General features: G+C 34.4%; 1 protein-coding gene across 1 annotated transcript in view; it reads right to left on the bottom strand.

Annotated features, from left to right (window-relative positions):
• Positions 1–24,072, bottom strand: part of trim36 (tripartite motif containing 36) — an 85,357-nt gene that overhangs the window by 5,641 nt on the left and 55,644 nt on the right. Inside the window, exons 5-10 of the mRNA XM_051930188.1 lie at positions 16,241–16,387; positions 14,118–14,213; positions 10,996–11,249; positions 10,556–10,677; positions 7,074–7,367; positions 1,418–1,715 (exon numbers count right to left, since the gene is read on the bottom strand). Coding sequence (XP_051786148.1) covers positions 1,418–1,715; positions 7,074–7,367; positions 10,556–10,677; positions 10,996–11,249; positions 14,118–14,213; positions 16,241–16,387 — 1,211 coding nt within the window. The remainder of the gene's footprint in view (positions 1–1,417; positions 1,716–7,073; positions 7,368–10,555; positions 10,678–10,995; positions 11,250–14,117; positions 14,214–16,240; positions 16,388–24,072) is intronic.

Raw genomic sequence — 24,072 nt, 5'->3', positions numbered from 1 at the left:
GTTTAAACCATATATGTTGTGAGTTGATGGTTATAATTTCCAAATAAACAAATAAAAATAAATAAAACTTATAACCCAATACAACTTCAAGTGGCATCTACTTACTCTTATGGTACATTCCAAACATGTGCCTGCTAAATGATCATTCTTTTTAACATAACTACTGGAAGTACCACACAGGATGAATGGGCATCCCAACCAGGATAGGGGATGGTTCCTTACCTAGATGGGGGGCTTCTAAAGGACAGATAGACATACAACCAAAAGAAAGAGAAAGGCGCCAGACCCGAAAGGAATTCTTGGGAGGATGGACATCCCGAGCAGGACAAAAGATTTGTTACCCAGGCGGGAAGCCCCAAACAGATGCAAAGGTGTCCTGACTGGACACATTGGTAGGACCTTCCCTGGCCAGGAAGAAACGACACAGAAGAACCGTCTCTGGGGGGTGTTTAGGTCTCTCAAAACCAACTCCCCCCCTCCCGACCGCCCTCCAACTCGCTAGATGGCAGCAGCCCTCAACACTGATTTGGGAACCAACAAGGAATGCCAGGAATGGTAATCTGGCAGTACTGCCCTACTGGGGTCCATGGGTGCTGCAAGAAGGCGCTGCAGAGAGATCTACTCCCTGCTATGTGGAACTTGTGTGTGACCCAGAAGTGCTTCCAATGGGCAACAGCCCTGGCACTGGAAGTACTCCTGGGTCCTCAATAAAAGTGACCACAATACCTTGTCCAAGCAAGCTGGAGCTAGGACGAAAACAAGCAACAATTGACTGGAGGAGGGCAGTGCGGTGGAACAAGGAGAGGTGATTTGTTCTTCATTTGTGAGGTACTGTATAATAAAATACCATTTATTTGAACATGGGACTGTCTTGCTATGTTCATATTGTGGTTTGGGGCTCTCTGGTGCCCTATAACCTTCACATTCACTGTTAATCTTAAAATTGAAGTGCCATGCATAAATAACCTAGCAGGTGTGACTGGGATATCTGTCAATTTAGTTACTTACTGTCATCTACTTACCACACACTGTAAAAAAAAAAACAAAAAAACAAAAAAAAAAAAAACTACCCTAAACAAAAAGCCTTTTTCTGAATAATGCAATACCTATCTTTCCATTATTAAGATGTACACAAATATACAGCCTCTTTAAAATTTAGTAGAGAAACTAAATATGTAACATTTTTGTAACTGCAATACTAGGGTGTTGTACCGTGTTAGCCATTATGAATGTAGAGAAAAGCCAAGCAAAATGACACCTTTTATTGGCTAACTAAAAAGATTACAATATGCAAGCTTTCGAGGAAACTCAGGCCCCTTCTTCAGGAAAGATGTAATTATATCTTGCCTGAAGAAGGGGCCTGAGTTGCCTCGAAATCTTGTAACTATAATTTAATTCTAATTACTCTATAATATACCTGGGGCTGCTGGTGTCCCGGGGATGATGAAACCACTCCTGAAGTTTAGTGTCTGATGCAACGCCCACTTTTATCAAGTAAGAGTGAGGTTCCACATGGAAGGACCAAAAGTGTTTTCCTCTGGTAATGCCAGTATCCCCAATAATGTAGTCCAGGCAGATGTAGCTTCCCATTTGGATTCTCTCTGCACCCAGTAACAAGGTAAGGCCAGCCACACTCTCCACAGACTCTCGGTTCTTGCTCAATAGAAGACGTTCAGGATTAAAACCACATTTCTCATCAAAGAGAAAACTAAAAACTGGATTCAGAGAGAACATGTGTTAATGCAAACTAATAGAAGCATATTTACCTAATGTAACAATAAATCAATGTGTAATTCAGTTTGTATTTTATACTACAAATATGTTGCAATAGTGAATTAAATTTTTCTTGTATAATAAAAATATACTTTCAAACAACTAACATTCAAGAAGCACAACTAATTAAAACAAATCAATTTCCCACTACTGAGGGAGATATCAAAACAAAATTAAAAGCTAGAGTATTACATTTTTTAATACAATACAATAGCACACTCATTTAATATGAATAACAATTATTTTAAATGTGTTTTTAGAATTTTGAATTTAGGTAGCCAAAAAAGACCCAAAAACAGGATTGATTCCATAAAATGTGAGTACTGCAGTATAGAATAGGAGAATGTGCATCAATAAGACCATGTCTATCGGACAATATGAACAAGTTGCCTTGTTTTAATATAAAGCAGAAAAGCAGGAGGCCACATGGATTGTGACCAAAAACACTGGGCAAATTAAGAATCTACAATGTGCAATCTACAACTGTCTAATTTACAGCTTTGGCAAAATGTATGGTTTTCATCTTGGGCACACTTGGAATTTCAATTACAGCGATCCTAATTTATGGTTCCTTACTATGCTTTCAATAGTACCCTTTTTAGAAGATAATGAACTACAAAATGTAGGTGCATAACACAAAATATTTAAAGCAGAAAAAAAAAAAGTAACATTTTTACTTTTCAAATATCAACACAGATAACCAACACCATGACTGACAAGTAAACACCTAGCTCGGGGACATACTAGAAGGATATGTATAATGAGTAAGCTGTACCCTTTGTCAAATTGCCATTTTATTAATTGATCTGTTCTACATTTCCTTCTGTACAGTTAAGCTGCTACTTATATTACAAGTGGAATGTGCTAATGAGAACTCAGCCAAATATTTCCAGTTAAGTATGTCACATGCTGACATTTTGTTGAGTAGCAAGAGTTGCCAGTTATAACAAAGTCATAAAGATTATAATCCCAAGAGGTGTCTGAAATGCAGAACATTGTGTATCTCTCTCCATGGTACCTACAGGAAGGAGGAAAGTAACAGCAAGGCACACTCATCCCATGATGTTAGTTTTCCTTCTTTATCAGTGGTATAGAAAGACTGAGATACTTTAGAGTTTTCACCCATTTTATTTATTAATATAATTAGCATAGAATTTTCTGGTTAGAACTACTACTTAGGTTGCTCATTTTAATTTTTAATTATAATGGCAGTCATAATGAGCTTTCATTAAGACTCGTCTCCCTTTTTGCTCTTCTGAATTATTAGGTGGCATCTAGAATTGGAGCTACTATGGCCAAGCTCTCTCCACACACTGGAAAAGCAAGCATTCAACCTTGTGTATTCCACTAATATCTTGAACATTAGCTTGTACCCAGCAGACAAAGTCCATTTCTAAACGATCTATATTCAGCATGGGCACCAGAGATTTAAAATCTTTCACTCCTCAAACAGCTGGCCTCTGCCTTCTTATTTATATACATTACTAGGCACTTTCTGTATCCAGTTTATTGTTAAAAGTCCACATATACAATATGTTTATTTATATGTACCTATTGCAAGAAATGTGTGCTTTATTACATAAAATTTTGTGTTTTTAGGAAACAATATTAGCTTTTAACTATAGAGTACTGAATTTGTACATTTATAAATGGGAAGTGTAACATATGACAAGAAGTTTGTCTAATTACTCAAAAAATACTTTTCACAGGAAGGAGTTTTGGAGGTAGAATATCTTAAAACCCACAAGATACTATTTTCAGATATCCTGAAATGCAGGACAACAAAAAATATTTTTGAAGTATCTAAAAATGCATTTTGGCTCAACATATACTTTCAGTATTAATGATGCTTGCATGGTTCAATACCATCCGTTTTTTTCTTTTCTTGCAAAAATATTTTGCAACATATGTTTTAAGCTTTTTATCCTTAATGTCTAATAAGAAACTCTGAAGTAATACCCTGTAATCTCAGATTTAAGCTCATCACTAGTAGAGCAAATTCTGGGAAACCCTTGTCAACAGGCATTTAAATGAACAATGCAAGTTGCGTCAGCTTAGTTAAGACATTTTAAAAATAATTAACTTGGGAATGGGTGTGCAATGATGTTTCTGAAAGATTCATTAAGTACCAGGTGATGGGATTTTTGCATATTTACTTTATTTCAGAGATTCCTGAAAACACTCAGTGTTACAGCTTTTCTTCACTAGTATGACTCATGCCCAATTAGTAAATATGGCACTAAATACATTGGTGTCCAATAAGCTAAACGTTTAAGTACCCATGTAATTTTAAAATTCAAGGCATTGACTGTGAAAGAGGTGGCTGAATTAGGCTATGAATATTCAGAAATCATATATAAATTACACTAGTATGAAATTAAATATGAACATCATGAGTTCTAGAAATTAAAAACAGCCCTTCTTGCTAGCAATTGTTTCACTGTAAATATGTGTAGGTGTTTCAATAAATAATACTATTTGCTCTAAAGTATCCTAAAGTCATTATAGTATTTTTACGAGTTCAAGTTGAGCTAAGGATAAAATAAAGAATGAAATGGACTGTTTTTTCCTTAATGTCAGCCTTTGCTTAATCATTGTGTGATTAGGTGCTTCAACTTCTGCATGACCATTGGCATAGCAAAAGAATTTGCATTCAGCATGGCAATGCACCTGCTATTTTACTTGAGAGAAATATCAACTTTTGGTTTTAAAATTTTTAAATCTCATACCAGTGGCTGATGTGGACAAAAAGAACGGGTGGTACTCTGTTGATTTGGCTTCTTCATCCTCCTTCTACACATATTTTCTAGACACAATACCAATATTACCACTTCTTCACAGGCGGGGAAAGTCGAGAGGCTTGGTCTCCTCTTTGGACATCCGGAAGCGTGCTGATATATACAGTACAAACTAATTTTGGAGATTGTTCCTCCATGAGAGCATGGAAGTGCTAAGCCTCTGATTTCCCCCCCCCCCCCCCCTAAAAACTGGTACTGGAAGTGAAGTGCTGATATGCACTGGTACACATACATTAACTGCCACTTCAAGCAATGTCCAATACAAAAATTAGCAAGAATAACTAGTAAATACTGTAAATAATTGTATATTGTATGTTATTTTTCCTAATCTACTAATGTACTCCAGTTTGCACTTGAAGTCCATCTTCTTAACCTTTTAAAATATTCAGTCTTTGGTTCCAAGTTATTCTTTTGCTTAAAAAAAAGAACTCCTTGTGAAAGCCAGATATTGCATTAGGCTTAATACAACAGATTAAATATTTACTATAGTATGGAATTAACACACATGCAATCTGAAATGTGTTGGGAGACGAGCATGTTATCCAAGGCACCAATTACAGTACTTAACTAATCCTCAACAAAGTCTAATCTGCAATTTGTAGTGGCACTTGGAATACTCTTCAGACAAATAAATATGTACAGCTGCAATTAATACAGATGCAACATACAATACTGAAAACAGGATAGCATTTACACATCTACTGATGGACGCACATGGCATTTTTAATGCAGCATTAGTGGTCCCAAAACAAATCTGTAAAATGTAGAGTAAAAATGATAATTTTCATTTTTGTTGGAATGCTACTGGAATATGCTTTTTTGGCATTTCCACTGTACTTGTGCTACCGAGTTGCATGGTGGTGGAAATACGAGACAATATTCATTCCTGATGGTATATAACTACTCAGCCAGGACATCACAACAGAATATTCACAGTACGAGATAAACTATTAGATGAAGTAAACCCCAGTCCACTGCCCGGCAGCAGTATTATCCTTCTATCATGGTTCAAGTTCCCACAGAGCCTCTTGGGAAGTGTAGTCTAGTCTCTGTTTGAGGTCTGGGAATGCTTCTTGGTAGACTGAACTGGCATCAAAAGTACTCCTGGGTCTATCATTATAAGGGCCTACACCTCAGTTTGGAAGCGGAAGAGAAGCAGAGGCAAGGGCTTGTCTTACAAGTAGGAAATGGATAACTAGAAAGTGGGAGTGCTATATTTGTAAATTCATAACAAAAGCCTGCAGAGTACAGGCATATCTAGAAAAAACTGACTACTGTATTTTGTTATTTGATTATTTAATGTATTACCCTTCATTTACCTAGACTGTCTTGACATCATTCTGAGCATAGGGATTGCTGCAGAAAACCTAACCTTATTACAACTGTTTGTCGATGCTGTATCTTAAAAAAAATAAATGTTCGATTCATTTCCAATTGCTCTGTAATCTTTCTCTAAGAAGTCTTTGAGCTTTCACGCATATTAAAAAAGAAAACATGAGACAATGCCATGTCACTTCTGTTTAATGTTAATGGGTTGAAAACGTTATGCATTGGCTGTGCAATTTCTAGTCCTCCTTAAATGTGAGCATAAATAAAGGACATGAAAATTTAAAAGGCATAACTAAATTTAGACAGCTGTGCAGTGACCTTAAGTTCAGGGCATATGCAGACTGTGCAAGTACAAAAATACATGAAGTAGTCGTCAATTGATGTATTTTGTTTAATAAATCAAATCACATTAGCTTGCACCTTATATAAAACTCATTTAATGGAACATTTTACACACATTGTGGTCCATTCCAGTAGTGATTATACTTGGGATTAGAATGGGGGTTATTCTGTGAAATATTATCAAAAAGTTTTTTGCAATCTATTTTTCTCCTTCCAGGGAGATCATGATACTAAATACTGAACATGTATTACTGTACCAGAAATGACCTGATAAATTTGTGGATGTGATGCATTTAAATTACAATTACAAATTAGATGGGCACCATGTGTGGGAATCTCCCATTCCATGCTTTTTACATTCATCTCCCATTATTCTGCTTGTCTATACAATAGTTGCCAAGTGTTCATTCCACATATATTCTATCATGCACATGTTTATTAAATAGAAAAAACACACACTTGTTACTAAGGCGCTCAGCTACAGTGGTATCTGTAAATAAATTGAAAATTAAAGGAATGTGTGCTTGATTAAGTTGGCAAGTTCCACTATCATTTGCCATTCCACCAAAAAAAAAAAAAAAAAAATCCTTTAATTTATTATTATTTTTATATTGTTTCCCCCCCAAACAAAGCCATGACAATTCCAACATGTGCAATTAAAATGATTTTGTTTTGGTATGAGATCAGTTATTACAATTACAATAAACTGTGGCATTATTCCTCAGCTACTCTGAAACTCTTGGTACTGGCAAATTGTGTCATTCATACATGTTTAGCTTCCCTACACAGGTCCAACTAATTTCTTTAAAGTAGAAAAGACATTCTATTTACCTGGTGCAGGTGGAGTGTGAAAAACCACTTCTTGGCTATAAGGTCCATAGACAGATTTTCGGCAGCTTTTCACTCTAAAGGAGTACATGCTGTTTGGATCAAGGTCACAGACGACTTTACTGTTTCCATACACTTTGTCAGTTGTCTGCCAGAACGTTTCAGCTTCTGCATCAAGTTTTTTGTATTCCAGGATGTAGTGATCAGTAGGAGACATATCTTCACAAGGCAACCAGCAAATCAGTCCTTCATTGTAGACCCGGCTCTGAGACTGATCAATAACTGGCACACTAGGGACTGAAAGCAAAATATTAAAAATAAAAAATAAATTTTATACAGATAGAGGCAGCAGCACAACAGTTATAGGATTATCAAAAAAAATCTGAGTGGAATTTCAAAGTATAGTATAGAATTAAGTTAAATAAAAAAACAGATGCATTAAAGACACTTAAGTCTTTTGAAATCTAGTGGTAAAACTGATAAATCTCAACTCAAACACACCATCCAACGTTCTAAAAACTGATGTTACTAAACCAACTGTCTGCTCATTCACACTCCCAAAGCAATACAGTTCCACAGAAGGGAAAAAAAACAAAAAAACAGGGGTCTATCCTCCAGATTTTTATCCCCCAAAGACAGCAAAAGGTATGTTTTCATATGGTGTAACATTACATATTCTACATGCATGTTTACATTATCCTTGGTGGTTTGTTTCTCTTTCTTTATATCAATCACATTCTGAGTAAGTCTGGAAATATAATGTAAATACAACCACACCCAAACCTTTAGTACACATAATATACTGTACTTTAAATCGCTTCTTTTTCAGAAAAACTGCTGTTAAACTTGAACTTGTTTATATATATATATATTATATATATATATATATATATATATATATATATATATAAAAATAAAAGTGATCAATGCAATAATAAGGTACTGAAATTGACATTGCAGGTTAGTAATACCTTCTCTAGTAACGGTTTAAAAGTGAAAAATTATGGAAAATATTCAATCACCAAAAATCTATAATATTTACCAATTCACCAATATAATACAAAATAATAAGGAAAAAAAATGGATGACCATTACCAGCCGTACTACATTAAAATGTTTGTTTGAAAATAGCATTCTTTTCTGAAGATGTATTTGTGTTTTAATATAGAAATTTTTTAATCAGAAAGAAATTTTGAAAATGTTAAGTATGAAAAAATACTTCTCAAAGATCTTCAAATCTGTTCAGTATTTTACCCACTTTCCCAAACTGCACAATTGATTGTTTTTGTACTTAAGCATTACTATATGTGTTCCATTGAACAAGTGCATCTCTGAATACCTTCGAAGCTCCAATGAGTAAACTTCAGATATTAAAATAGTGAGATGTTCATCTGTGAACACTACCCAAAATAATAATTTTTGTATTCATTCATAAAACATATTGTGTAGCATTTAAGCCTACTTACAATCCCTTACACACAAACACATAGAAAACTAAGCATTAGGGCCTGGTCTATCATTCCACCCCGCACTTAAATATGAATATATTAAAGAAATTTAGATATTACGATTCATTGCCAAGCATTTAATTAATATCGCTGCTATTAAAAGATTTTTACATTTAATAAAACAGGTCAAATGTTGTTGTAATGAAGTTGATGGTACCATAAAAAATATTTTGTTATGGTGAATTTTTGTTATAATGAACATAGGGAAAATAGAAAAACAAAACTAAAAAAATAGTAATTTTTGACTGCACGGAATTTTTTTTTTTAGCAGGGTTCATGATCACTTTTTTTTTTTTTTTTTAAAAAAGAATACTTTCCGGGACATCAGTGCTGGACAACAAACAAACCTGAATCTTTTTTTTAAGTCCGTCTATTGCTAGGAAGAGAAAAAAACACTAACTGTATTTTACCACCACACACCAATAGACCTAACAACCACCAACATGGACATTCAGTGGAGCACCGAGTCAGAATTCAGGTAAGTGTATGATGTTCCTTCTAAACTATCACCAACCTTGCCGAGACTTCCTGAGACTGGAAATTTTGCAACAAATTGTCGGTAGACTCGGCAAGAAGTATTTTTTGCATTGCATTATCATCTTTGGTGTCCATTTTTGGTCAAAAAAAGTTCTTTATACAGTCATCCCTCACCTATTGCGGGGGTTATGTTCCAGAGCCCTCCGCGATAGGTGAAAATCCGCGAAGTAGAGACCTATATTTATTTTATTATTTATACATATTTTAAGGCTTTATAAACCCTTCCCACACTCTTATAAACACTTCCTATGCTCTTAAACACTTTCTACATTCTTAAACACCGCAGACCAACACTGCACACTGCACGCAGCGATCAGACGTCGATGTGTCTGCACTCGCTTTGTGAAGGGGGCCAGCTGAACTCACGCTGAGCAGAAATGGACTTTGTGCTGCTTCTGCCAAAATGCCTGCTTGTCGCTCTGCACGTTCGGAAGGAGGAGGAGGAGTGGGGGTGTGTGAGGGCTGAACGCACGTTCGCTCAAACCTTCCTCCCCGGAAGCGCAGTATGCTCCTGCCACTTCGCATTGTCAAGGGGGTGGGGAGCTGAATGAACGCTAAGGAGAAGTGGACTTTGTGCTGCTTGTCGCTCTGCGTGTCAATAATTTAAAAGCCTGTACAGCACCTATTTTCCTGTCTCACTGTCTTGTCTTGCGTGAAGTTAAAATGTTTTATAATAGTGAGATGTTACTCATATCCTTAGCCCGACATCCACATATCATATGTGTTAACAAAGTGTGTTTTATAAGTTTACATGTGTTTAAGGCATGTGGGATGGGTATTTTAAGGCTTAAACTATAAAAATGTTTAATTTATATGGTCTTTCTATATCGCGGATTTTCTCCTGTTGCTGATGGGTCTGGAACATAACTTCCGCGATAGGCGGGCAATCACTTGTATTTAAAAACCCGCGAAGTTGTGAATCCGCGAAAAGTGAACCGCGAAGTAGCGAGGGATTACTGTATTGCAATTAACAAATTTTGTTTTAACAGAATATAACACGATGTATGAATGTTTATTTCAATCCATCAAAAAATATTTGTTATTCTGAAAATTACATTACTTCGGTATTCGCTATAGCAAGATTTTTTTACCGGTTATATAGACATTAACTGGAAGTCTCTGAACAGTGACATTTTATCAACTATAATTAAATGCAGAAAGATTTATCATCACATTCAATTTTTTAATGTAGTCTACATGATAATTATCAACTGGATGGAAAACAAAGGTACTTTTTTTGCCACAGGCCATGATGGAGGTGTACATGGCAATAGTATTAATTACTATGCATGGTATACTTTCAGTATGTATAACAATACACTTGGAGTCTGGGCAGATGTGGTTAAACAGAAATAAACAATTTGGGTCAGTCTCAACCTTTAAGAATTTTTTTCTATTATAAATCATAATTAACAATTTATAGCAGAGTAAAATACTTGCCACCATCAAAGCTCAGCTCTCTCAAGAGATCCTCCTCCTTGGAAATATTAAGGGAAAACTCATCAAAAGATGAATCTGCAGCAGGATGGAATGTCTTCAAAGACTCTGTGGCTTTTTGTATTCTAAATTTAAAAATATTTAAGAATTCATAATTTCTGTCAAACATTGCTCATTGTTTTGATATTTGAGAAAACGAACAGTAGAGGAAAAAGACAACATGGCAAAATTTAGCTTTTAACAAAATACTGTACAAGACCAGGCAGCTCTTGATTAGCAAAAGTAAAGGCTGTAGAGGGAAGTAGTAATAGATAACCAAGAATCATGGTGAACTGTAAATTTAAATTAATAAAAACTGTTATTATATTTGCAATTTCATAAAAGATGGCAAAAAATGTAAGAAAATAAACCCGTTAAATAGCTAAGGAAATTTTTTATTTTACCTTGTGTGCAGCTGTTTTGCAGTTTGGACAAAACAGGATTGATCCGTTTCTTTCAAGACCTCTTGGGCATAGCCTACCAATCCACTGTTTTCTAGCATGCCCATGTACTCATCCATCTGACTCTGCAAGTTCTCCAGGCGAGATTTTTTAGTCTCTTCAATTGATCTTAACATTTCTGTTTTTCTTTCTTCAAGAATATTGAATAACTTTTCAAAGTGTTGATTTGCTTCTTGTGTAGCTTTATCTCCATTTTCCTATTAAAGACAAAAATATTTGTGGATGATTACAATTATAGAATAGAAAAAAAATGACATAATAATGAACATCAACATGTTGGTTTTACAAACACACATTTATTACTTCAGCCCTGCTGTTTTTCAGTCAACAGTTGCAGCGACTCAACCAACGCAAGAAAAGTGACAAATTATTACTGCTCTTTACAGTTCATTGGTCCAGAGTAAAAATTTTGGCATGATTTTTGTATATGAAATGTATGCCATTCTGGATGCTTCATTTCCTTCTTACAGTATAAAAATTGTTCAATGGAGACAATAAGCATGTTAACATAGGCACCTGGTATAATCCCCCTTAAAAGACTAAACTTTAGTATATAGAAAAACCCAAAAATAAAAAATGAGTGATAATTGGGAGGGCGGCACTGTGACACAGTGGTGGTGCTGCTGCCTTGCAGTAAGGAGACCTGGGTTCACTTCCCAGGTCCTCCCTGTGTGGAGTTTGCATGTTCTCCCCGTGTCTGTGTGGGTTTCCTCCGGGAGCTCCGGTTTCCTCCCACAGTCCAAATGCATGCAGGTTAGGTGCATTGGCGATTCTAAATTGTCCCTAGTGTCTGCTTGGTGTGTGTGTGTGTGTCCTGCGGTGGGTTGGCGCCCTGCCTGGGATTTGTTCCTGCCTTGCGCCCTGTGTTGGCTGGGATTGGCTCCAGAAGACCCCGCCGTGACCCTGTGTTAGGATATAGCGGGTTGGATAATGACTGACTGATAATTGGGAATCATCTTCTTTATGACTTGGCTTGAACAAATGGTAGAGGGGTAGCATGAAAGTGTCACAAGGAAAAGATGGAAAACAGACACATTAAATGGTCAGTGAAAAGTGCTAGATTTCTTCATTATCGTGTAGTTTAATGCTAGTTTTTCTTACATCACCTAAGTTAATGTTTAAATTAATACACCCTCTTTATTCTTCTATCCAGAAAAAAAAACACACACACACACAAAATAAACACCTGAGGCCTCAATGTATAATGCAGTGCGTAGAATTCACACTAAAACCTGGCATATGAACAAAACTAGAAATATGAGTATGTCCAAAAAAAATCCAGATGAATAAAACTATTCGTACAGAAGTTCCCCTTTATAAATACCAATGCATATGAATTTTAAATCGCGGGCCTACAGCCCCTCCCCGACTCCTCCTAGAATTTCACATATTTTAATATGTGGGTCTACGCCAAGTTTAATTTTTATACAGCTCAAAGAGTGTGGGGAGACGGTCATACGCAACATTTTTGTGCATACTCACTGTTTGCACACGATGCCCCTGGTATTTTCACAGGTGTGTATATATACTTTTTTTTAAATGAAAAATCATATTTTTGAAATTACTGAAAATATTTTGTAAGTGTGTAACTTTCAATTTAAAAAGTAAAGCAGAAGACCATTAATAGAACTTATTAAAGAAAAAAAAATCAAACTTGTGAATTTTTGTACAAGTATATGTGTAATATTGGATGCATAAGTGGACTTTATCAGATAGTAATAACTCTGTAAAAACCTTTAGTAGGAGCATCTGTTTTGAGAGCTTTATGATCTTGCCCCACACTAAGCATATGAAATTAGATATTCATTACCACCTTCACCTTAATTGCAAATTCGGCAGTAACCCTAAGGGTTTAAATGCCATTTGGGTAGAGGGAAAGATTTATACCCTTTAATAAAAAAGAAAACTCCATATTTAAGCAGTACTATGACTCTAAACTGATACACTTATGAATGTGAATGAATGTAGATGTGCCAAGATGTCTCCAGGATTGGCCTTTGCTCCTTGTAACCATGAAATGGACAGTGACTTAACAGTGTAGATTTGAACTTCATTTTGATTTATTATTTTTATTTCAGAAAAAAACAACATACAAGGATTTAAGAGACAATTACAGCAGGTGTGATTTTTGACAAAAATAATTCTGTATTGCTATATCTGTTGCAATAGGGAACTATTTGAAAACTAGATCATTTAAGTAAAATAAATACAGTATTTACAAAGAGCTACAAGTGCAAGAATTCTCCTTGATACAGAAAATAACAGGTTCCACAGATGATGAACATTCTTAAATTGTCTAAGGGACTTTTTACGCAGCAATCAGATGCTTACATGAAAATTGTACTGTGTTAATGTAAAGGGATCTTCCAGCATATCACCTATTGAAGGTGATTAACTGCTTACTTAAGCAAACAGTTTTATTTAATAATATAATACAGGTTGCTGACTTTGAGCCTACAGTTATAAAACTGAAAAAAAAAAAAAAAAAAGATTATTAAATAAAGGGAGCAATACAAATTTAACTTTACAAATCTTTTTCAAACAATTAAAAAGTAAAATGAAAAATAATTCCAGTTAAAGATAGGCTACTATATTTAGGAATGGTACGGATGCAACACATTTCTGAACTATTTGTTTAGTAACTGGGAATTTGTAGTCTTGACATCGGTTTCTAAAAACTATTTACTAAATCTTAACACATACAATATAAGTAATCTCACGATATCCATATCTGAGAATGAATAATGTTTAACTGTATAACAGAAAATGTTGTTCAATGATGTAGAAAGAGTACTCTAATATTTAAAAATGAGAAATAATGACAAAAATAAAACACAAGTTATTTTGTATCAACCTCGTCTGTGATTTAACTGGCTATTCATGTATAAGAAGTACTTTGTGCACATCTCTCTCTCTCTCTCTCACACACACACAAAGAAAATAGACCACATTTATCCAACTTTAACAAAGAATGAAGGATAGAAAGAACCAGTCATCCTATTCTCATTAAAGCAGCACTCTAAAGCCTGGAAACAAAGAATTATCTTGTCAAAATGTATCCTCACCTTGGTCTCATTAATCAAAACATTTAGGTCTGATATCTGTTTCTTGACTTGGTCTTCTTTACTGATAAGGTAATGGATACTCTTGGATAGCTTCTCCTGTTGGCATAACAACAAAAGTACATCTGAATATAAAAAGTGAATGGAAACTTGACCACCTAATTAAAACTGCACAACATAAGGACAGATCAATGTTATGAAACTAAACTCAATACCTTTAAGAGGAGCAATACCTTGCATTCATGTATACCAGTTAAATGAAATTTAAGATAGAGCCACATACATGGACAGTAGACAGATAAAAGAAACAAGTGTAAGGATTAAAATGGGTAAGAATAACAACTTTGCAAAAAGATGAAAGATAGGCAAGGTGAGGTTACAGCAGAGGCATTTCACACAAGGAACAACACTGAAGTTCCTGTATTCAATTGCTGGATGCAATTTCCAGGAAACTGTGCCATCAACATTCAGATGTGAAAAGGTTCATTGTGAGGACATCAATCAGCATTTATCATTCTTTCAATTTTAAGATGTCAATAATGGGCTTGCATATGGTTCCGAGGAACCTTGGCAAGTTGGTGTAAAACCAAAAACAAGGGAAACATTGCAATTAGTTCAAAAGCAACACACTTTTATCCATTTCAGTTCCCCCACACTCTTGCAGAACATTGGACTTTCAATGTACCTCAATAAACCAGTTAGCCATAGATCTTTTATATGCCCCCCCCCCAACTCTCTGCACCTTTGTCCATATATTTTATATGTACACATACAGATACATAAAAAGGGCTCAGAAAATGTAAAATGTCACTTTGTGGGTGCAAAAAATCACCTGCACCTAAAGAACATCTATATTTTCCCCATTCAACTTCTAAGCAACTATAATTTTAACCAGAAGTCTATTTCCTACAAATGTCATACTGAACTTTCAACTCACAAAATATAAAACAGTAAAATTAAATTAAAAATGTGAAATTGGAACTGTGATACAGTTTCAGAGTTTATTCTCTACGATGTGGTTTGCCATTTTCTCTTAAAATAGAAGCATCCTTAATTTAAAATGACAGTAACGGCTTTCATATAACTGGTGTCTTTTTAAGAGATCTAGAAGTGGAAAACAACACACACACACATACACTCTTTTCCCCCCTCACTATTTCCTTCTAAATTATGTATTACTATAGACAAATTCAACAAGATGTTGAATAACTTCTTGCATCCTTATGGATTAAAAAAAACCAAAAAAAAAACCCACTCTGTTAGAGAAATGAAACTCTTTAGAGCAAAATAAGGATGACAACAACAGCAACATTTATTTATATAGGATATACAGAATACTGTTTCTAAATTACTTAAACTCAGACCACTTGTCTAAGAAAAGCACAATATTGTATTTTCTGCAAATACAGGTGTATGGATTAAAGCTAGAAACTTGTTTCTCTGCTAAACTTTGGACCACCATATACATCTTGCTGGTGTAGCAAATCTTATGAACATCAATTTGCTAAATACTTTACAGATTACTTCAGACAATGGACAATGCTACATGCCATAATACCTCGAAGCTCTATGAGAAGGCTGAAAGAATGCTGAATTTCCACTGGTCGGCAGTAGCTATCAAAAATGTTTAACACAGTGCCCACATTTAAGAATATTCAAATAATTTAGCTCTATCTGGGAGCTCCTTTCCAAATACTGTATGTGCCAATAAAGACAAAGGACAAAGACTTGTTTGCTGTTCCCAGGCTCTATCTGAAATCTTCTAGATTGAAAGCTTAGCTGTAGTGCTCTGTCCCTTCACATAGTTAAAAGCAGAACAGGAGGAAGAGGTATTACATAGAATATCTGACATTGTGTTTTTGTGTAATTATTTTAGACATTGATTCTTTTCTTTTGTCTCATTTTCAGTTTATCTGCATCAATACACAAAGCAATTGAATACAGATAATAATTGGCATATGACTAACACTAAGTGTGCATACATTGGTCAGGATGTGCACCATTCCCTTTAACAAAATGCAATAAACTTTACGATTCATCAATACACATCTGCCACATGAGCAGTTCCTGACATGCAACATATTTTTTAAAACCCCCAAAGAATCAAATTCTAAAACGGAACTAACCTTCAGGATTTTATAGGCACTACTCATAGAGGTAACCTTATGGTTGGCATGGGAGCCACCAAGCTTGCAAAGATGACAAACAGGCCTCCTGCAAACTTCACAGTACATGTTGACTTTTTCCATTTCATGCTCTGGACACATTAGAACCTACATAAAGAAAAGAAAGCAATAAGTCAAACACTAATCACTTACTAACAGAAAAAAAATAAAAGACTGGGCACATATAAAACAAAAGGCATTAGACAGATAAAGCAGTTACAACATAAGATTATAATAACATGATACATTAATCATAAAGAATAGAAATAAATAAAACTGACTGGAGACCAAGTGTGTGAATTGAGGAAAAGTATCTAATGCAAATGGTATTTGCAGAGTATTCCATCAAGACAAATCACCACAAACAAAAATATGTTGCACAAACGTTTACAAGGATACAACCTTGACAGCAGCACTCATAGGTTATCAAAATACCTGTTAAAAAACCAAAAAAACAAAACCAAAAAAACAACTATCACAGTTTCACCATAGTTTAAAAATGTGTCCTGATGTATTGGTGTTTAATGATATGTACCACTATATTGATATGTAGAAGCATGGCACGAAAAAAACCTATCACCCATCATGAACTCTGAGAACATTGTGGCAATAAAAGAAATAAATAAATAATGATAACAGTCACTGCACTGCAGCACACACAATGGAACAAATATTTCCAACTTGCTTTTCCCAAGTCTATTGCCAGACAAGTGGTTCTATTTAGTAAGATGGGTCACTTCACTAAAGACCTTTCTCAACTTTTCTGCTATCTACTGAGACTTAATTATTTTGATTTTACATATGTATTTTTTTTATATTTAAGAAGAATAAATGCGTATTTCAAAAAACATCTAGTCCCTGGGAAAGATACCCTTTACTTGATATTTATGGGAGCTCCTTGAGATTGTGAAAAAGGCTATAATAACTTTGAAAAGTGAAATATTTTGATTTAAAAAAAAAACAAAACACAAACACGCTATATTCCAGACAATTGTAAAGGGTCCACAATTATTTTCCCAAGCTGCATTTTACATTGCAGAGATCTTAGCTCAAAGATACTCCCAGTCAGATATTCTACAGCAGATTTTTTATTCTCCTTGTTGAGCAAAAACAAGCTGTTGCTGAGAATACAGTAATTAAACAAAAAAAAAAAAAAAAGCAAATATACATGTGGACTGCAAAAACTGAACAACATGTTTCACCACACATACAGATGACTGAAAAATTAATATTATAACATTAGATTCTTAAAAACAGCATCTACTTGCAAATTCACGAGCCTGTTTGTACTGGGGAAGGTTGGTAATGGTTGCTAAGTGAGAAAAATGGAAGTTTTGGAAATTTGTGGAGCATTCTTAATTACGATATTTAAATGTGCCGGAGAAAGATCATATTGACCTGGATCACGAACATTTAGACTACAACCCTATCTGGATCCAATTGTATCGATTCAAATGTGATTTGCGATTTCAAAAAACACATTGTGTATGACATTCCCTACAAAAATAAATGAGTCCATCTAAAATTCAAGATACAAAAAGATGGTTTCATTATGTACCTAAATCCTTTTTGCACTTATCAAAAGTTTGTTTGTTAAACTTAACCAAATGTCTTTTTAAAATAAAAAACCACAGGACAACATATTACACACATCTACTCTTTTTATACAGAAAAAATGAATTCTAACTTGATTACTTTGCTACTCACCTGCTGTTAAATAACTGGGAATACTATAATAAGGTAGCTGAATACGCTAATCTGGTATCTATTAACATAACATAACACAGCACAGAGTCCAACAACACTTCAATTAAAGGTTAAGATGCTACAAACACTGCCAACAAACAGTTAACAAGCCCAAGTACAGCAAATGAGAACATATTTGCAGTAGTCCATGATGAAATAAAACACCTCAACATAATGCACCAGATAGAAGAGAGTTCAAGAAATCAAGAGTAGTTGTAACTTCTCATTTAAGTTTTTAATGTCACAAAGGCTCTGTAATAGAAAAATTTCTCCCAGAAAGTTTAATTAACCCTCAGTATAGCGGTGTATCCATCTTTAATCACTGGTAAGGAGTGGCAGCTCAAATTTATAAAGCACTGCTGGAAAGCACTAGCTGATGCTTTTGTCTCCTAAGCATGACATCAATTCTGTTTATTAAATCTGACAGCATTCTACAAGAATAGGGCACTGCAAACCACTTAATGAGCGACTGAATAGTACTGTTCAGATTTTTTTTATAGAATTTGAATTGAAAATGGTTCTCTTGCCTCAATTATAAAAGGATACTAATTGCAAATCTTCACTGACAACATGTACAAAATCATTACAATTAAGACGATTTGTATTCTATCCATAACAATTTTTTTTTGGCGGAATTGTATTTTCTTTGCTTTGACACATTCACAAAGAGTTGAACATGCTATTATATGTTTAAGGTACAATAGCTGTGTTACCTGAGAAATTTCCTAAGACAGTGGTGCCTAGGTGCTAGTGCAGACTGTTAATTGGATGTATCAGAACTATTATGTAAGTAAAACTATGTATAGTTCTTGTATGTAATACTTGTTGCTCTCTCCCCAGGACTAATATTAGTTCACTGGAACCAATTACTTTTGAGCATGCTACATACAATTGCACAGGAGTACAAGATTCTTGCTTATTCTAGAGACTTGGAATTTGTTGGTCATTTTAACTTTAACTTTGCTGTTCTTTAACTCGGTACATGCAACACTGACAGTTACAGTTTGTGCATTTATTTGTTCCATGGAATGAACCAGATGTTTTAAGCACTGTAGAGATAAGAACAGGTGAAAAGAAACATCTTGAACTATGTACCTCCTTTATGGTTTGTGGAGACCATTTTAGTGAGCTATGCAAATGTTTAAATGGGCGTACAGCAGGTCATTGCTCCTGGCTTGTGTTGTATTGTTCTACTTGCGACATTCATTTAGATGAACTGCATTTCCATTTCTTCGCACAGTCAATGATGAAGCAAAAAAGGATACAGACTCCAAGAATAGCCCACACACTAAAGCTTTATTATCCACAAATACAGAGAAATAAAACATGTGTGGGCTAATTTTTTTTTTTTCTACAACATTACCAAATTTCAAATCAAAGCTCATCAAGGTGTTTTTGAGATTTTGCAGCATTTAGTACATTTTCTATTGTGGGGGACTTACTCCTAAATATTGATATATCAGAATGTGCTTTCTTAGTGAATAATTACCATCCTGCCCAATTTCAGTTTTTTAACTAAATATAAAATAGTGTTTTTGGTTGATGAACGAGTAAGTCAACTTTGTATTTTATATATTGTATATAACAATTATCATATAATTATAAAAATAATCTAACAAACAAGTACAGCATATTGAGTCACAATTTATGTTTTATTCCAACTCTCAGAACAGTTTATTAAAATTTACATTATGACTGATCTTATTTTAACATGAAATATATTTAAAGTTTTTTCTGGAACATACAGCAAAACAAAAAATGTGTATAGTATAGTAAGTAATGAGTATAACCATTGTGTAAATATTATACTTACAAATATACCACAAATTAGTTGCCTTAATGAAATTAAAAATTAATTATTTTAATTACTGTAGAACGTTTACCCAAAATCAAACAGATTACTAAGGTTCAACAAAAGATATTTGCATAAAAAAATATGTACATATAATAACCATTTGAAGTGAGCTTAATCCAATGTAGAACCACTGTGGGTTGGAGCCGATTCCTGGATACTGCACAAATCCATTATAGGAAGCAGGGTCCAAGCCTAGCTCCAACATATATCTTTGGGAATATGGCAGAAAAACCTTACAAAATACACCAGGAATGTACAAACTCTAGATGGAAAAATACTGGGCATAGGATTTGAGCTAAAGGTGTATCAGGCAGCAGCGGTAACTACTGTACCAGGAGGTTGTCATTTTATACATACCCAATACCTGAATAACGGTCTTAAATATATTACACACAAAGCCATTTATAACATTCAAAATTCTAGGTGGCCAGACCAAGTACAACAAAAACACGTCCAAATTTAAATTATCATCTTTTAAACCAACTACTTTGACTCAGTAACACCACAGACTGAAGACAAAAAGTGTCAAATACTGGGCCTGTACCAAGATATTGAATGAGAATCAGATTTTTGGGGTCAAGTTCAGTTAGCAACAAGCAAAATGTCCTGAAATTATTACAGAAATGCACGATACATGGAGCTGGATTTGTTTTAAGCAATTTATTTACATGAACTTTCTTCTGCGATAAAATTAAGGCTTTTTTTTTTTTATATAAGATTACAAAAGAATTGATAAATCAATGTCACCTATTTTACTGAAGGGAAAAGAGGCTGCCTGCTTCATACAAACCATTCTGCCCTATACTATGAACAGATGGTCATATCGAGTACCCATGGAATCTAATCCCTCAGCTGCAATAACGGAAGAGGTTTTATTACACATAACAATGCTGAGCCTCCTTTCTGAAAAGTAAAGTGCATTAGAAGAGGAGGGGAAAAAACAAACAGAAAAAAAAACCACACACACACAAACTGTCGATTACAAACACTCATAATTGAGCAGCATGGAACCAAACGAATATTGTATTTCTGCTTCTGTACCCACATCCACTAATTTAAGTCCATCTATGCAGGCCTCTATATTCTACAAGCTTATCGGTTAATTTGTGGCTTTAATACAGTGTTGTCATTATGAGGGGGAAAAAAAAAGCAATTCTGTGTAAGCACTACGTATTATTTAGGCATAACTATTATGGCCATACAGTAGCAGCTAATGATGTCTATTGAATCTAAACAATGCTGCCCTCAACTGTGATATTAACCTTTTCCGTTTCAGTGCCTGCTGGGCGTGGAGCAAAATGTTAGCAGAAAAGCTGGTGGAAATTTAAGAAATGAGTAGCCTGCATTGGACAATAGCATGCATTGCATGTATTACATACACATTAGTGAATATATTTATAGTATGTGACTGTAAAAGCATTGGAGATCATTATTTGTCAAAAACACACAAGATTAGTATTATTCCAGACAGTTTACCTGTAGATTTTTTTAACCACATTTCCCAACGATTACCACAAAGATGATCACGGCAACAGTCCATTAGTTTTCTACAAGCTACTGCTTTTACAGTGCACCGTTTTTTACATAAGTTTTTGTGATCTGCCCAACTATCAGTACAAAATTTATACAGCAGGATACCTAATAAATTGCTAAGTAAATGTTTGCAGTCTTTTAAAAAAACCAAAAAAAAAAAACCAGAGGGATGGAGAGTGAAAAAGGCAGAATATATTTTCCAGGTGAACAGGCAAATAACTCAAGGCTGCTATGGGCTCCATCTCAGGTTAACTCACTACATCACTTCTGGTGACTAATATTTAAGGTGGCAAAATGTTGTACATGTTGTAAACTGACTGTACTCAGGCTTGTGTAAGCAAATAGGACAGTCTTGAGCAATTCTGGTTTATATTTGTTATAATGCATTATTATGGATACCATGTTATTGGGCTACATTTCTAACACTATGTGATGAAACTAAATTAACAAACATACCTGTTTAAATTATAGTGTTTGCTGTATGAGCAAAATAAGGAAAGAAGAAAAAAAACAAAAAACAGGCTGCATTATTGTGAACTTCCGTGTTAACTTGTTCAAATTCAAACAATATTTTAGCTAGAAGCTGGCTAAAATGAAATGCCTATGTAAAAGATTTTATGCAGTTCATATACGCTATATAAAGTATGTTCACTACTTCCAGTATTGAAGTTTGTTGATTCAGCAAGAAATTACAATGTACTAATCACCACTAAAACCACTAGTTGAAAAATAAATTTATAACTGAGAACAGTTCAGATGTTTCTGACTCACTATTTATATTGGGACAAAATGAGTTTGTGTAGCGACATTTGAAAATTATTCCTTACATAAGGTAGGATGCAAACAACGTTATTTAATTTTTAATCTTGTAGTCTTGCAATCTGAACTATAAAAGTCAAAAACTTTTTTTAATATACAAAACCACTTAACCCTTGCTTCACTGCCAACCAGAGAGTGTGAACACACTGTGCAAATATCTAAGCTCAATGCAATATGATAAAATTTAAGGAATTAATATTTGCAAAGGTTTGCATTAAATCTTTATATAGATGGGCTGAACATGCTAGGAATGATTCTCAAATAACAGACTTGCAGGTACACTTTCCAGCACCTACAAGGATCTGTACAGAATAAATTGGTTATAAATGCAATAAAAATAAATGGTAAGAGATTGTTGATTACAGGCAACAATTTAATATCCAGATATCAGAGAATGACTAGAAATGTGCCATAGCCTAATATTCTACAATGCCCAGTGGGTAACTAATTACTTTAAACTATCATTTCATGTACAAGGGAGATGCTTCAATCACAACGTTCTATAACATTTTTGATACAGACTTTGACAGACTAAATTCCTCCAGCCTCTTACCTATAATGAGGAAAAACCAAACTATTTCTGACTGGATAGTTTTGTACTATAGATAAAAGATGGGATTATTCCACTTATATTGCATAGCCACAAACAGAAGTGGATTTGACAAAACTGCATAAACAAATTTGAGCCAACATTGGGATGATGGAAAACCTGTAAGCAATAAACATTCAAAATGTTTCCTATCATGTCAGAGATGAGGTCTTTGACAGGTCACTAATCTCCTACTCCCACGTCCACCTGTATTGCACATAATTTTTGATATCACATTTGTGTATTTGTTCTTTAAGAGCAAAAACAAAAACAAAAAACCACCACTTGAATGGTTAGTATTCTCTATAAATATAAAAATTGTAAGACTTTTAAGTAAACTATCAATGCCATTAACAAATTGTATGCACTCAGCTGTACTTATAAAAAAGATCCAGCACTCACACACAGCAGGGCTGCTCTCTAATCTAAACAACATAGGGGATAAAATAACTCTAATAAACATAAGTGTACCCCTAATGATATTTTAATATTGCCCTCTTCAAATAAGCTGCTATAAACAGCGAACTATCAATTAAATTAAGGCAAAGCTCAAGGTTTATTTTTCCCCAAAAATCAAATATAAACATTTCCCTTCCTCACATGGCCACCGGTCTTAGATTATCTTACCTTATGACAGTTTACTTTACATAACCATTTAACACTCACTCAGAAACTTAAACATGTTCATAAATAAAAGATATTATATGCACATTAGAAGGTAGATACTGCTTCACATTTTGGGTTTTAACTGCATTACGTGTGTAAACTTGCAGAGTACTTTAATTGCATCTATTCGATATTTATTTGTCACAGACAATTAAAAACACTGTAAACTGTAGTGAAAATACAATAAGAGTTACATTATTTAGCTCCCAAAACTACTATTACTCTATTTTTCTGGCTTTAACACAAAGGATGTCCAGACAAAACCATTGCTCAGAGCCTTGTGCTTTGTCTAACTCTTTAGGTATGCTCAAAATTATGAAATATGTTCATATAAACAACATGTCTACAGTTAACTTGCCTTACACCTCTTCTGAGCACAGATTACGGTGCTGGTAGTGGAAACGGCAAACTAACTTAGAACAAGTCAGAATCAGTATTAATGTCAAGGTTGTACAAACAAGCAAATAACTCAAAAATGGAGTTGCACATATACATTGCTTAGTCAATAAAAATAATTATAATAGTGAAGAAAATGGAAAGTATTCATATAAGCAAGAATTGTTAAAGCTGGTTTTATGAAAAAGA

The sequence above is a fragment of the Erpetoichthys calabaricus genome, chromosome 7 (genome assembly GCF_900747795.2).
Source record: "Erpetoichthys calabaricus chromosome 7, fErpCal1.3, whole genome shotgun sequence".
NCBI classification, from domain to species: domain Eukaryota; kingdom Metazoa; phylum Chordata; class Cladistia; order Polypteriformes; family Polypteridae; genus Erpetoichthys; species Erpetoichthys calabaricus.
Note: the sequence above shows the minus strand (reverse complement) of the source record. Positions and strands in the feature narration are given on the sequence as shown.